The sequence below is a fragment of the Chelonoidis abingdonii genome, chromosome 8 (genome assembly GCF_003597395.2).
Source record: "Chelonoidis abingdonii isolate Lonesome George chromosome 8, CheloAbing_2.0, whole genome shotgun sequence".
NCBI lineage: Eukaryota > Metazoa > Chordata > Testudines > Testudinidae > Chelonoidis > Chelonoidis abingdonii.
In genome coordinates this window covers 62,032,571-62,048,464 of record NC_133776.1, presented here as the reverse complement: position 1 = coordinate 62,048,464, position 15,894 = coordinate 62,032,571, and the positions used below count along the sequence as shown (strand labels likewise).

At 49.0% G+C, this 15,894-nt stretch overlaps 1 protein-coding gene across 3 annotated transcripts in view; it reads right to left on the bottom strand.

Moving 5' to 3' along the window:
- Positions 1–1,231: 1,231 nt before the first annotated feature.
- The window catches only part of MID2 (midline 2), a 416,243-nt gene continuing 401,580 nt past the window's right edge, over positions 1,232–15,894 (bottom strand). For 2 of the 3 annotated variants that reach the window (XM_032773776.2, XM_032773777.2), the window contains exon 10: positions 1,233–4,365. In XM_032773776.2, coding sequence (XP_032629667.1) covers positions 3,963–4,365 — 403 coding nt within the window. In that variant the 3' untranslated portion in view covers positions 1,233–3,962. Of the gene's footprint in view, positions 4,366–15,894 lie in introns of all 3 variants that reach the window. The other variant, XM_075068687.1, reaches the window with a different exon arrangement.

The following is a 15,894-nucleotide window of genomic DNA, read 5'->3' as shown; positions in this document are numbered from 1 at the left end:
AATGGGATTGCTCGCTAATGGGTGGGAGGCAAAGGCCATGATGCAACAGGGGAGCTTGAGGATCCATTTCCATCTGCAGAGGACAGACAGCTCTCTAGTGCAGGGGCCTGACTTGCCTGAGTTCCGCAGTGCAGGAGCCAGACTTTGCTCCTTGACTTAGCACAGGACAGCAACTGTCCACAGTGATAGACATGGTTGGGTTTTGCTTTTAACAACCAGCAGAGAGGAATGCAAGTGACGAACCCCAGGCCAGTCAGCTAATTGTGCTGGCCTCCCCATTTCCACTCGCCCAGACAAGCTCTCCGCAGCGCCTTCCTGCCCGTCACTGGTACAGTTCTTTGGAACCCCAATGTAATTAGTGCAATTTCCTCAAGTGCAATGTCACATGAATGGCTCATGTGCTCCAAGTTAAAGGATGTGGCAGAGTCTCCAACAACGATCCTGTAGAAACAGTGACAGGGCCAGCTGAAAAGCTTGGCCCCTGTTTTTCAAATGTTAAAATCCATCTACAGTGTGCAGGCGTCTGTTTGAGACAGCTTCTGTCACAAGCAGCCCCCCTGTTGGGACTCTGGGTCAGCACAAAGGGGTAGCATTATGTGGCTTTGAAAAACATCAACCTGTAAATGGCAATTTATCTGCTTAAAATGATTCTGGGCTTAGCTGCAGGGCAAGGTAGGAACGGAGATGTGAATCCCCACACACCACCATCAGCAGCTCGGGCCAGCAGGAGCAAACAGAAACCTTCCCTTGGCTCTGAACTGATGCATCACACACTGCAATTTATGTGCAAACAGCACAGGGCCTTCTGTGGCAGGGAAAGCTGCCTAGACCAGAGACAGGGAACGAAAAGACCTTTCTGATTCCCAACCTAGCACAAGGTGGCATATAATTTTTCCATATTATCTCCCACCCCACACACCCTTTCATTAGGCAGCCAGTCATCATAAATGTTGAATACCGAAACGGGAGAAAAGTCAGGTTCATTTTTATACACCCTGTGCCTGCAAGAAGGTATCAATCTTCTGCTGATCCTGATGGCAATTCAGTGTTAATGAAAAGTATCCCTCAGCACAGCTCATTCAAGGCTTTGCAGCACATCAGCTGGCATGGTAAACTTTTATGATTGGCCAGCCACAGATCTCATTTGACATAGCTTCAGGGGCCATCCTGACTCACCCCAAAGAACAACGGCATTCGCCAGACTGTCCATGAGCTGGGGAAGCTGTTTAATGAGCTTCAGAGGGGGTATCAGGCAAGAAAGCTGCCAGAGAGAACCGAAAGATGGGAGCACATCAGTTCGAGTCGGGGCACCTCAGATAGCTGAGAGCCGGCAGGAAGGAAGGAGGCATTAAGTGAACTCAGACAAGTCACAAGGGGCAATACTGAGATGTATGCAGAGGGGCTTGGTTTGGTCCACAGGCTGCCTGGCTCCAAACCAGCATCCTCAAAGCCTAGCAGCAGGACTTTACAGCAACCAACGGTCCAGTGCACATGACACACTTCACTCCATCTGAGCCAAACCAGCCTCTCTCTGACCTCCACTCCTGAAACTAGGCAAGAACCTTCCTCCCAGCCAGGTGAACCATGCTCTGCCAACTCCATCCTAACACTAAGTAGCCCATGGACTAAGACCAGCCCCGGACCAATCAATCCACCTGCTCCCCGGAGGATGGGTTGTGAGGTAGATTTCTGATCAGCAAGGTCCAGAGGTCTCTTCCAAGGAAAAGTTAAGCAGAGTTTTAAGCCACACAAGGGCAGTCGGGCAACTTCTCCTGTCCTGGATCACACAGCCTCGTGCAACAAAACCAAGGAGAGACTAACAGAAGGGACATTCCAAAGAACACACTGAACCTGGCCCCTGGACCGGCACTAGCCAATACTGCCAGCCTGGTGCTTGGCTGGGCAAAAGAGTCAAATCTCGTTCCAAAGGAGAGACTTCCCAAGGTTCGGAGGTTTTGTTAGCACCAGTTCTAAAAGCTGGTTGGATGCTGGGTCCCCAGCAGAACAGTACCAGCTGTGTGTGAAAGAACCAGACTTTAAAAGCCAGCAGACTGATATTCAGACAGCCATGTTCACAGCATGGAATGAGTCTGCAGCAGGATCGGCTCTGGTGTGGAAGGCTGCAAACCCAGGCTAGACCTGCCCACAACTGCAGAAGTAGCTGGAACTGAGACATTGTAAGTCGCCCTTGCTGGTGACGGCATTCCCTTTGCACCTATGGAAGTTAAGACATTGCCTATCCCTCTCCCAAATCAGATCAAAGGCCCCACGAGGCAGCTTTCTGTGTGCTTTAGGCACTGTCTCCTCATGACCTGCGGTTCCTCTGACACATGCAAGCCCGTCCTCCCCTGCCCAGCTCCTGTTGTCATTCACAGCTATCTATGCAACATGCTCCCTCAGCATCAGGAAGGGAAGAGCTCAGGATTGGCAGAACTTCCCCTTGCTCGGTCCCAGCATAAGTGATGACACAAGATGCCTGCCAGGGAGGGTCAAACCAGCTGGGATTCATGGGGAACAAAAACTTTGGGCAAGTCTCTGCATGACAGGGGTCAGAGTTACCCAAACATAAAGGCCGGGGGCTGGATTCTGATCTCCGCCCCATGGGTTAACTTCAGAGTGAAAGGAACAGCTCAGCATTGACTCCAGAGTTGACCCCAAGAACCAGCCAGCATGGGTCAGAGAATGAGCTAGATGGACTTTGCCAGGCCAAGCTGCCGTGCTTGCTATCAGCGCTCATATTTGGTCTTCCGGATTTACTCCCTTGTAGCCCTCAGTTAACCCTCACATCAACACAACATATAGAGGAGAAAGTGAATTCTGAGCAGGGCTGTGTGCAGAGGCATAAATAATGGATACAGTCCTTGTACACTCCAGTAGTCATACACCTCATGGCCCACTGGCTCCCTCCTGCTTCTCTGGAGATGGTGCTGTCTGGCCAGCTTCCACTCCCCCTGCCCGGCAGCAGCAGCACCAGGTGACATTGGGCCCTTTCCCCACTTCCAACAGGGGGATGGCCTACATTAAATCAGTGCAGCCTTTGGCCAACCGCATCTCTATCATGGAGCATGACCTAGCCCAGCCTCAAGAAGCAGCATTGCATGATGGGGCCTGTGCTCTCCACAGGCCCTAGATGGGCACTGGAGGGGACAGACACCTCAGCTTGCTCCATTTTGCACAGATCAGATATCAGCCAGAGCTGGGCTTGGCTGGGGCCTCCCTGATGTATAATGACAAAGGGCCTCCCAAAGGAGGCAGTTATAACAGAAGAAAAGGGAGCACTGGATGGAGCCAGATTTCAGGTCTGAGCATCCCCCTGAGTGGGAAGAAGTGCGTGCCCCTGTCAGCTAAACACTCTAGCCACACCCCATAGGCGACGTGGCTGGATGGCTCTTTCAGAGGGGGTTCCACTTTCACAATCTGCATACAGTTAAATGGCTCTGGATGATTGGCTGCAGCCACCTGTCTGGGTGACACTGAAAGCCACGCTGCTTATGTGATGGATCGTTCCTGAGATGCAGCCGATTGCAGCCCCCCATCTGAATGGCGACGGTCAGTGGAGCCAGTTGGTGCTCAAGCTGGCCCCTACCAGGCAACATCCTGCTCTGCCCAGGATCCCCTCCCTCGCCCACACTCCTAGGGGGCCCCGGAACAAACCCTGTCCACATCCCCCTCCACTCACACCCAAACAAGCCGTGTGACAGTCCAGCTGTAGGAAAACCATCCCGCTACAAAGGAGTTTCTCAAGCCGCATTCCCGCACACACAGAGTTCAGCCACAGAGTTTATTTCAATCACTTTTAAAGTTTTGTTTTTCCCTTAAAAATGAAATTCCTGTGGGAGGTGCTCACTCACTGAGCATTATTTCTCTGGTGGCAGGGTCTGCTTTCCTATCCAGCTTTCAAAAGCCCCCACAAACATTCCCTGTGATCCACTGTGGAGCATGACAGGGGGGCTGGCTGCTGCTTAGTGGCAGGCTTTCATCCCTGATACATACGGGGACTCCTGCGGTCGGCAATTACACTCCTGCTGCTCCGGGTAATCGATGAAATCTGGAGCAGGCAGGCCCGACAGGATCATCAAAGATTTGTTCCAGATGGTAAACGTTGGACACACCGGCAGGATGAAGGAAACGTTGAACGTATGGAGATGGAGAGAACTGGCCGGGTCATAGAAGGACAGGATGTTGTTGTCATAATCCAGGAGGATGCCCAGGCGCTTCATCTGTGGGTGAACATCCACCAGCATTTCCTTGTTGTTGTGTCTCACCACAAAGTTGCTGCTGCAGCGGGAGAAGACCCAGGATGAGGAGTTCTTGCCAATCCACTCATTCTTTGGGGCTGATTTATAGGCGATGCCGATGGCGTACCTAGGAGAGGGACACACGTTACTGACCTAGACCCTCCAGAATGCACAAACCATGTCCCAGAGGGCTCATCCAGCCATCAATTTAAAATTTGCCCTAAAATGTACACGGTTATTCCAATTCCCTTGAAATTTGGTGCACCTTATGGGCACATGGGGTTTGGTCAGTGGCCCAAATTTGGGGACAGTTGACCAAGGGGTTCCCAAGATGCAGCCCCTGACAAAACTCCCAGCTTTTCTTAAAGGCAATCTTATTTTGCTCACAGATAGAGATCAAACCAAGGGTCAGCTCATTGCACCAGGGTCTGCAATGCTCAAAGACAGAGTGCATGGCACCCAATGGCCCTTTGGGGGAAATCAAATTACAGTGTCATTTCAAAAAGATTTTGCTTCTCTAGTTAAAATTTTCACAAGCCTCAAGTGCCCATTCTAGCTCCTACTGTATCACACTGAGCACGTGGAGGGAGCAAGGCTATCCATCTGGAAAACCAGCACTACCGCTACATCGCAGGACCTGGGCAGCTCTGAGGGTGTGTTTTGGTCATTGAATCTGAGCACCACCCCAGGCATTGGCAATTCAAACAACTCAGAGCAGAAATCTGAAATTAAAAAGGGAGACATATTGCTCTGTCACCGAGAATTTCTGATTTGGGGAAATAGAATCGAAGCACAGCAGAATATTCAGAAGGTGCTGAAACTATTTTTTGAAAAGAAAATATGCATGCAAGTCCTCACTGGGAGAGGCAGGGTATCCAGGGATGGAAGAGTAGGTGGTAATAGGGGGAAGAGGGGTTTGGGTCTGCAGTGAGGGATAGGGGTATTATGGGGTGCGATGAATGGATGGTGGGGAGTGTTAGGGGTTGGGGGGCTCAGATAAGGGGGGAGATATTGGGGAAGTAGGAGGGGAGAAGACAGGAGAGGTTGGGGAATATGAGGTGTAGCAAAGGAAGTTGGGGGTTTAGGGGTGGGGCTTTCAGCCTTGAATTCTCCCCTTCCTTGTGTGTGATGGGAGTGGGGAAGCCCTACGGCTCTGCAAGGGGACTGAGCCCCCTACTTGTTATATGCTTTAAAGTCTGGGGGACCCTGCTCCCCCTGGGATGTCTGAGTCCCTCTCCCTGACCTTCCATGTGAGCCGGGATCTGGGGTGCAGGGAATGAAGGCAACAAATTTAAACATCTGAAATCCAGAAAATTAATAGTTAAAATACACGTCCCCCCTGTGTGGGGGAAAGGGGGCTGGGTGCGAGGGCTAGGGGCATGGCTTGGGAATTCTGGCTGAAGCAGGGGCAGGAGTCCCAGCTATGTGTGTGTGTGTGGGAGGGGGAATGAAAGTGAGGGGCCCAGATCAGTGTGCAGCTTGGGCTACAGAACCCGGTAGCATGAGGACCTCCAGTAATAGTCAGTGGGTACGTCCAGACTACCCGCCGTATCAGCGGGTAGCGATCGATTTTTCAGGGATCGATATATCGCGTCTCATCTAGATGCGATATATTGATCCCTGAACGTGCTCCCGTCGACTCCGGAACTCCACCAGCGCGAATGGCGGTTGTAGAGTCGACAGAGGGAGCCGCAGACATCGATCCCACACGGTGAGGGCGAGAGGTAAATCGATCTAAGATACTTCGACTTCAGCTACGTTATTCACGTAGCTGAAGTTGCATATCTTACATCGACAACTCCCTCTAGTGTAGACCAGGCCTGTGACAGACATGTGTGCACAGCAGCGCAGGGCAGGAGACAGCAAGGAGCAACTTCAGAGATATGCCTGGTTTTTGCAGGGCCAGTTCATGGCTTAGTGGGATGGGAACGGGCGGGGGGGAATAAGTGCTGGAGGTGAGGGGTGGGTGGGGGTGGAGAAGGAGACACACCAGCCTGCTCTCACCTGCTAACAAGTCAGTTACTGTAACAAGCCTGCCATAAAGCTGTCAAGGTTTGGGACATAGAGCATGGATGGGATTTCTCTAGGGCCCTGTTAGCAGCTACACACTGCAAACCTTTCAAACCCAGACCATTCCAGTATAACAAACTATTCAGGAGGGGAGGGAGCACTGAAGAATAACAAGGCAACCATGTATCCAGGTGGAGGGGTCACTGGACTGGAACTATTGCTAGCTCTGCCACTGGCTGGGTGACCTTGGGCAAGTTGCTGCTCTATGCCTCAGTTTCCCTTCTGTAAAATGGGGGTAATGCTCTAAAGTTCTCTGAGATCTACTGATGAAAAGCACTAGATCAGAGCTAGGGCTTTTGATTATTACCTAGGCACAGTAGCATATCAACTTAACAATGAGGTGAGAATACAACAGTCTAAATGACCAGTAGCTCCTACTAAAAAACATGTCTCTGTTTAAACAACTAGGAAACTAAATAGGAAAAACCCTTCGCTAATGCAGAGTTCAGGCTGCCAGGCGATACCTTGCGCCAGGCTCAGCAAAACTCAAACCTCTGAAAACCAGGAAATACAGAGATAAGGTAAATGCCCGCACAGCCTTAACTCTGCCCTCTTTGAGTGATGTCCTGACACACACACTCCCACTCTGCCTTGTCACAGTAATGGCCAGGCACTACCTGTACCTACCCTGTGCTCAAACACTGCTCCCCCAACAGAACACCGCATCTGTCAAATGTAACAACCACTTTGTACCCTTCTACAGCCCCTTCACACCTGCACACAGGCAACCCCTAAACCTGGACTTTCCCCATCCCATCATTCAGTCCAGCCTACTCTCGTATCCCACCCCAGTAGCCTGCTCCTGACACAAGCTGCACAGTCCTGTACAGACCCGCTGCAGACTGGATCTTTGCAGTCCACGGGCCCCTTTCCTTTCATCACACACATGTGGGGGGGAGGGGGGGCGGAAGAGAAGGGTTCAGAGACACAATCCTCACGTCACAATCACAACTCTCCCAAGCAGCTCCAACTTACTCCTCCCCCGTTCACTGCTACCACACGTAATAGACAGGTCTCAAAATGTAATTGTAACAGAGGAATCATCATCGAGCGGGGCTGTTTCCAGTGGGGGCCAGCAGGGGTTGGGTCTTGGCCTTATGCTATTTAATATTTTTATCAAAGAACTGGAAGAAAACATAAAATCCTCACTAATAAAATTTGCAGATGACACAAAATTTCATGGGGGAGGGGAGATAAAGAATCAAGAGGACAGGTCGCTGATAAAGCACGATCTGGATCACTTGGTAAACTGGATGCAAGCAAACAGTGTGTTGTAATATGGCTAAATGTAAATGTATTATCCAGGAACAAAGAATGTAGGCCATATCTACAGAGTGGGGAAGTGCTATCCTGGGAAGCAGGGATTCTGAAAGAGATTTTTTTCGGGGGGAGGAGAGGTGGTGTTGGATAATCAGCGGAACGTGAGTGCCCAGCAGTGTGATGCTGTAGCCAAAAGAGCAAATGAGCTCCTGGGATGCATAAACAGGGGAATCTCGAGTAGGAGTAGAGAGGTTATTTTACCTCTGGATTTGGGACTGGTGCAACTGCTGCTGGGATCCTGTGTACAGTTCTGGGGCCCACAATTTCAGATGCAGGTTGAAAAATTGGAGAGGGTTTAGAGAAGAGTCATGAGAATGAGTAAAAGGTTATAAAACCGGCCTTATAGAGATAGACTTAAGGAGCTCAATCTATGTAGTTTAACAAAGAGAAGGTTAAGGAGTGACTTGATAAGGCTCTATCTATCTACACGGGGAACAAATATTTAATAATAGGCTCTTCAATCCAGCCGAGGAAGGTCTAATAAGATCCAGTGGCTGGAAGCTGAAGTTAGACAAATTCAGACTAGAAATAAGGTATACATTTTTAATGGTGAGAGAGTTCTCCTTGTGTCTTAGGCCAGGTCTACACTGCGACTTTAAATCGGTTTAATGGCCGATATACCGATTTAACGCTGTATCCATTCACACGACGTCGTCATTAATATCGAGTTAAACGGCTCCTTAAATCGATTTCAGAACTCCTCCCAAACGAGAGGAGTAGCGCTAAATTCGATAGCGATAACTCGGATTAGGGTTCGTGTGGACGGAAATCGACGTTATTGGCCTCCGGGCGGCATCCCAGAGTGCAGCACTGACCGCTCTGGACAGCAATCTGAACTCGGATGCAGCGGGCAGGTAAACAGGAAAAGCCCCGCGAACTTTTGAATTACATTTCCTCCTTGCCCAGCGTGGAGCTCTGATCAGCACGGCTGGCGATGCAGTTTGAAATCGAAAAAGAGCTCCAGCATAGACCGTACGGGAGATACTAGGTCTGATCGCTGTATGGGGAGACAAATCTGTTGTATCCAGCTCCGTTACAGAACACGAAATGCCAAAGCGTTTGAATAAAAAACTCCAGGATACACAGCGCTGCGTGACAAGCGTAACGGGAAGCCAGAGACTCAAATGGACGCTCATGAAGGGAGGGAGGGGGTACTGAGGACTCCAGCTATCCCACAGTCCACAGCAGTCTCTGAAAATTATTTGCATTCTTGGCTGAGCTCCCAATGTCTGTAGGTTCAAACACAGTGTCTGGCGTGGTTCAGGGAACAGCTCCTCAGTTTATTTCCCCCCACCACCACGTGAAAAAAAAAAAGGGAAGATTGCTGTGCTATGGCGTTTGCTCAATGCACTCCGCGAAAAAGGCGCCAAAGGGTTGTCTGCTGCCTTCACAAAGGGAGGGGTGAGGCTGTACCCAGCACCACCCGGGGCAGTGTTTTCTGCCCCATCAGGCACTGTGCTCTCAACACGGAAGTGGGAACTATGGGATAGCTGAGGAACAGCTACCCACAGTGCACCGCTCCTGAAATCGATGGTAGCTTTGGACCATGGACGCAAACAATCGATTTCGGGATCCCACTGTGGACGCGCTAAACCGATTTTATTAGATCTGTTTTGTAATATCGGTTTAAGCTAATTCGAAATAATCGTGCAGTGTAGACGTACCCTTAGATGGGCGGAACTCCAGGCGTGATCACCACATTAATAATACAGAGAACTGAATGCACTCTTCAGAATAAACATAAGACTGGCCATACCAGGCCAGACCAATGGGCCACCTAGCTCAGTATCTTGTCTTCCAATAGTGGCTAATGCCAAGTGCTTCAGAGGGACTGAACAGAACAGGGCAACCACCGAGTGATCCATCCCCTGCCATCCACTCCAAGCTTCTGGCAATCAGAGGCTAGGGACACCTAGAGCCTGGGATTGAATCCCTTACCCTCTCGGCTAATAGCTTGGCTAACCTCCGTAAACTTATCTAGTTCTTTTTTGAACCCTTCACAACATCCCCTGGCAAAGAGTTCCACAGATTGACTATGTATTGTGTGAAGAAATACTTCCTTTTGTGTGTTTTAAACCTGCTGTCTATTAATTTAATTGGGTGATGCCTGGTTCTTGTGTTATCTGAAGGAGTTAGGGTGACCAGATAGCAAATGTAAAAAATCGGGTCAGAGTGTGTGGGATAATAGACGCCTATATCAGAAAAAGACCTGAATAGTGGGACTGTCCCTATAAAATTAGGACATCTGGTCACCCTAGAAGGACTAACTAACACTGCCCTCTTTACTTTCTCCATACCAGTCACAATTGTATAGACCTCTATCATATCCATTCTTAGTCACCTCTTTTCGAAACTGAAAAGTTCCCATCTCTTTAATCTCTCCTCATATGGATGATGCTAATAATTTTTTTGCCCGTCCTTGTATCTTTTCCAATTCCAATATATTTTTCAAGATGGGGTGACCAGAACTGCACACAGTAGTCAAGGTGTGGGCATAGCATGGATTTATATAGAGGAATTATGACATTTTCCATCTTCTCATCTATCCCTTGCCTAGTGGTTCCTAACATTTTGTTCGCTTTTTTGACTGCTGCTGCACATTGAGTGAACGTTTTCAGAGAACTACCAACAAGGACTCCGAGATCTCTTTCTTGAGTGGTAACAGCTAATTTTAGATCCCAACATTTTATATACATAGTTGGGATTATGTTTTCCAATGTGCATTACTTTGCATTTATCAGCACTGAATTTCATCTGCCATTTTGTTGTCCAATCACCCAGTTTTGTGAGATCCCTTTGTAACTCTTCACAGTCTGCTTTGGACTTAACTATCCTGAGTAATTTTATATCATCTACAAATGTTGCCCCTCTATTCACTCCCTTTTCCAGAGCATTTATAAATACATTGAACAGCAAAGGTCCCAGTACAGATTCTTGGGGGATCTTGCTAGTTACATTTCTCTATTGTGAAAACTGACCATTTATTCCTATCCTTTGTTTCCTCGCTTTTAACCAGTTAGTGATCCATGAGAGAACCTATCCTCTTATCCCCTGGAGATTTCACAGTGGTTTCAGCAAAGAAACTGTTACGTTTTCAGTGTATACGCTATCCAGCTGCTTCACAACATGCCATCTGTTTCCTCCTGCACTGAGCCTCATGACACGTAGAATGGGCTGCCACAGCCTTACATGTAACAGTGTAAAAGCAGCATAAAACCATCTTTATTCTATAGAAAATGAACCTGCCACAGTGCTGCTTCGAAAAACATTATTTCTTCCTAGCACAATCTCACCCTGCCAGGAAGGAAGAGGGCTAGAAGTGACACAGCCAGACTTTTTCAGCAGAAGCCTTCCATTTTAGGCCCATTGTGACAGCCAAGGCAAAACAGCTTTAAAAATTGGATCAGCTTGACAATGTTTCTGTAATGGCTCACGGCTAACTCACACCATGCATGGTGATGATCAGAAGCAGAGCCTTCCCAGCAATCTGGCTGCCAGGGCTTTCTTAGAGTTCAGCAAACCACAATTCTTCATAGCCAAATCTGAGCGCAGCAGGGGCTTCCTGATGAAAGGGTGTTGTTTTAACACCTAGGGAGCTTTGAGGGTGACCTCATCACAGAGGAACATGTGGCAGCAGCTTGTGGCCCATGTGCTACACTCAGATCACATGTGGAATTAACCCATTCAACAATTCACCCACCAGAGGGACAATCTGGAAATAGGTGTTCAGGGGGCAGTCGAAGGGACTTTAAAGGAGGGCTTGGCAGTGGGAGGGAGATGCTGGTGTTCATGAGGGGGTGGAGAAAGGCTTTGGGGGCATCAGGGCTCTTGGAAGGTTTGTCAGATTGTGAGGGGCCCGAGACCCTCCAGCAGAGAGTGTGGATGCATTAGGAATCAGGCAAGGCAGAAGGGAACATGCCAGCTCCCAGTGACAGGAACATGGGATTTGTACCAGTTTAGAGACCATTGGGCAATCTTGGGTGCTTCAGGGAACCAACGAAGCAAAAACAAACCAGTCCCAAACCCTAGAGCATCTGCCCCTTGGTGCAGTCCTGTGTATGAGTGAACTGCCTTCTGGGCCCTGTAGTGACCAGTAGGTACCTCCATTGTGAGAACTGATTGATTGGCCTACTGAGCATGAATACTGGCCACACAATTACCCAGCCTCTGACAGAATGTTTTATTGTTTTACTGTTTTTAGGAAGGCTGGGGGAAAGTGTGAGCATTTCCCCTAAACTCCACTCAGTAACAATGTGAGTTCTGGGGACGTTACAGGGAACAGCAACAGGCCCTATACTGAGGATGCCTAACACTTTCCATCATAAAAATTCTTCTAGTTGATATGAAAAGATCTATGACCCATGTGGTTTGTTGGAGGACCTTGAAATGAGGCAAGGGGTTAGTCCTGGGGTGGAGGAGGAGCCTTTTGCTAGTTTCACAACAGCCTGTTCAAATTTTCACAAGTTTTGAGCTTTTGCCATTTCCTGGGTCAGGGATGGGCAAATTTTTTGGCCTGAGGGCCACATCGGGGAATAGAAATTGTATGGCGGGCCATGAATACTCACAAAATTGGGGTTGGGGTGCAGGAGGGGGTAAGGGCTCTGGTTGGGGGTGCCGGCGGGTGCAGAGCACCCACCAGTTTTTCCCTGTGGGCGCTCCAGCCCTGGAGGACCCACGGAGTCAGCGCCTCTGATGGGGATGAGAGGTTTGGGGTGCAGGAGGGTGCTCTGGGCTGGGATTGAGGGGTCTGGAGAGCAGAAGGGGGATCAGGGCTGGGGCAGGGGGTTGGGGTGTGAGGATAGGCACAGGGGGTGCAGGCTCTGAGTGGCACTCACCTCAAGTGGCTCCCAGAAGCAGTGGCATGTCCCTTCTCTGGCTCCTACAAGGAGGCATGGCCAGGTGGCTCTGCACACTGCCCCACTGGCAGGCACCGTCCCTGTAGCTCCCATTGGAGCACGTAGGAGCTGGAGCGGGGCCATGCTGCGGCTTCCAGGAGCTGCGTGGTGCGACCCCTGACCCTGTGCCCTGGCCAGAGCGGTGCTGAGCTGCATGGTGCAGCCCTGACCCTGTGCCCTGGCCGGAGGGGGGCCCAGCCACGTGATGTGGCTCACAGGCCGGCTTAAAATGGCTCACGGGCCAGGCCGTAGTTTGCCCACGCTTGTCCTGGGTGGTTCTGCTCAGTACAGCTTATTCTTTGTTTGCTGCCAAACCCTAAACATTTCATTAGCAATACACAGGCACCAACCCGGAACCTCACTTCAGTATGTTAGTTACACAGAACTGCTCTGAATGGGATGGATGACAATGGGTCTGGATCCTCCTCCTGCAACTGCTGCTTTTCCCACATCAAGGTACCCCCCTCCTCCAGCTCACCTCGGCCTCCATCTCCTCCGTGAGCACACTGCCAGATCCTGCTTCTTCCCCCTCAATCCCAACGCTTGGGAGTGGGGAAGAGGGGGAACACAGCATGCTGGGAGAAGAGGCGGGGCTGGGGTGGGGATTTGGGGAAGGGGTCCAGTAGGGACAGGGAGGGGGCGGAGCTGGGGCAGGGACTTTGCGGAAGATATTGGAATGGGGGCGGGGTCAGGGGTGGGGAAAGGGTGGAGTCGGGGCAGGGCCGGGCATGAGCACCTACCAGCACTTGAGAAAGTTGGCGCCTATGCCCATCACAGTCCTTATTTCTGAGCAAGGCCTCCTACCTACTTGAGAAGTGATACAAGCTAGGAATAGAACTCACAGCTCTAATATGACAAACACACATGCACCCACCTCTGAGGCTTGCAGAAAGGTCTCTTACATATTTTTAAATTGTACATACACATCTCTACCTTGTAATAATTAATTTCTAAAAAACAGCTTCTGTTAGTCATGTAGTAACGAAGGCAACAGAAAGAAAGAAATACTCCAGAAGTAGACTGTTACCTTGCTTTTAATGTTGCAGAAACTGAGATGCACAATATTTGGGGCATATGCCTTTTCACAGTGGCAATGTTCTTATACAATATGCAACGTTACTGTTCTGGTTCAACTGACCGATAGTCTCAAGTCTCAGGGCTCTGTCTTGCTGTCTGAGCCCTTTACCATCTGCCAGCATACTCATGCAGCAGCAGATTGTAGAACTCTATGCACCCTGGTGCTAAAACTTATGACATTCTATCCCAAAGGCACAGGCTAGCCTGCTTACTCTCCCAGGAAATCTTTAGCTATCACTGGGGTTAATATCTTTTCCCAGATTTCCAGCCATTAGAGAGGAAATGCTGAATTGTAGGGAAGTTATACAAACACCCCAAGCTAGGCCATGATTGGACTTTATGTGTAACACAAGTCTGGCTTGCAGCCAAAACCCGACACTTGCATTAGCACTGCTCATGTACTGCCTGGCACACACTGATACATGGGGCAAGCACTATCGAATGCTCTAACACTCCAAAACATACTGGCAGGCTTCCCCAGCTCATGGCACATGCCCTATACAGACACTAACAGTACATTGGCTTGGGAGCTTTCTGATGTAAGTGGGTTTCTTTTTGGGCAAATTTACAGCTAATTTTAGGAATCAAAATGGGTGTTTATCAATGTTTAGCCATGGGCTCCCCTTCACTGATATGTATGTTGCTAGCCTTCTGAATCTGTGTGGGCCTGGTGCTGAGTCTGAGTGGACATCGAGGGATCTTTGGCCTTACAGGCCCCTTCTGAAACAAGCCATGGTCCAGAGTCCATTTGGTGGGTCTATTTTATAAGCACCTCCACTGATTAAACAATCAGTTTGTGAGCACCTGCAGAATAGCTGGGTTATAAGGAATAGCTAGAATGGATTTGTCAAAAACAAATCCTACTAAACCAACCTAATTTCCTTCTTTGACAGGGTTACTGGCCTAGTGGATTGGGGAGGAGGGGGAGAAACCAATAGACATGATACATCTTGATTTTAGTAATGCTTTGGATACAGTCCCACATGGCATGCTCATAAACAAACTAGGGAAATGTTGTTTAGATAAAATTACTATGAAGTGGGAGCGCAACTGGTTGGAAGCCAGAACTCAGAAGTCATTATCAATGGTCAAACTGGGAGGGTGTGTCTTGTGGGGTCCCAGAGGGTCTGTCCTGGATCCAGTACTGTTCAATACACCTCTACCTCGATATAACGCTGTCCTTGGGAGCCAAAAAAAGCTTACCGCATTATAGGTGAAACCCTGTTACATTGAACCTGCTTTGATCCACTGGAGTGCACAGCCCCGCCCCCCCAGAGCACTGCTTTACCGCGTTATATCCCAATTCGTGTTATACTGGGTGACGTTATATCGAGGTAGCGGTGTATTTTCATTAATTAGGTGCATAATGGAGTGGAGAGTATGCTTGTACAAATTACAGATGACACCAAGCTGTGAGGGGCAGCAAGCACTTTGGAAAACAGGATTAGAATTTAAAATGACCTTGACAAATTGGACATTTGGTCTGAAATCAACAAGATGAAATTCAATAATGATAAGTGGAAAGTACTACACATAGGAAGGAAAAATCAAATGCACAACTACTAAACAGGGAACATTGGCTAGGAGGTAGCACTGCTGAAAAGCATCTGGGCGTTATACTGGGTCACAAATATGAATCTGAGTCAATAATGAGATGAAGCTGTGAAAAAGGCCAATATCATTCTGCGATGTATTAACAGGAGTGTCATATGTAAGAAAGAGGAGGTAATTGTCCTGCTCGGCACCGCTGTGGCCTCAGCCGGAATACTGTGTCCAGTTCTGGGCACCACATTTCAGGAAAGATGGGAACAAACAAAGAGTCCAGAGGAGAGCAACAAAAATGAAAGGTTTGGAAAACCTGACCTGTGAGGAAAGATTAAAAAAACTGGGCATGTTTAGTCTTAAGAAAATAAAAACTTCCTAACTATGGGGGCAGTTAAACTCTGGAACAGGCTTCCAAGGGAGACTGTAGAATCCCTGTCACTGGAGATTTTTAAGAACAGGATGGACAAACACCTGCGAGAGATGGTCTAGATTTACTTGGTCCCACCTCTGGGCAGAAGGCTGGGCTAGATGACCTCTTAGTCCTATTTTCCTATGATTCTGTTTCTGCTTTACCTGGATTTTTATTAGTGTAACCCTAAAACCAGAACCCTTTCAATGCCATTTTCTTGGCCTTTTAATGTTCTAGAGCAGCAGTTTTTAAAGTTGGGTCGCAACCCTGTACTGGGCTGCAGCACGTCAGGCACTGGGTCGCTCTGGTCAGCACTGCCAATTGTGATGTTAAAAGTCCC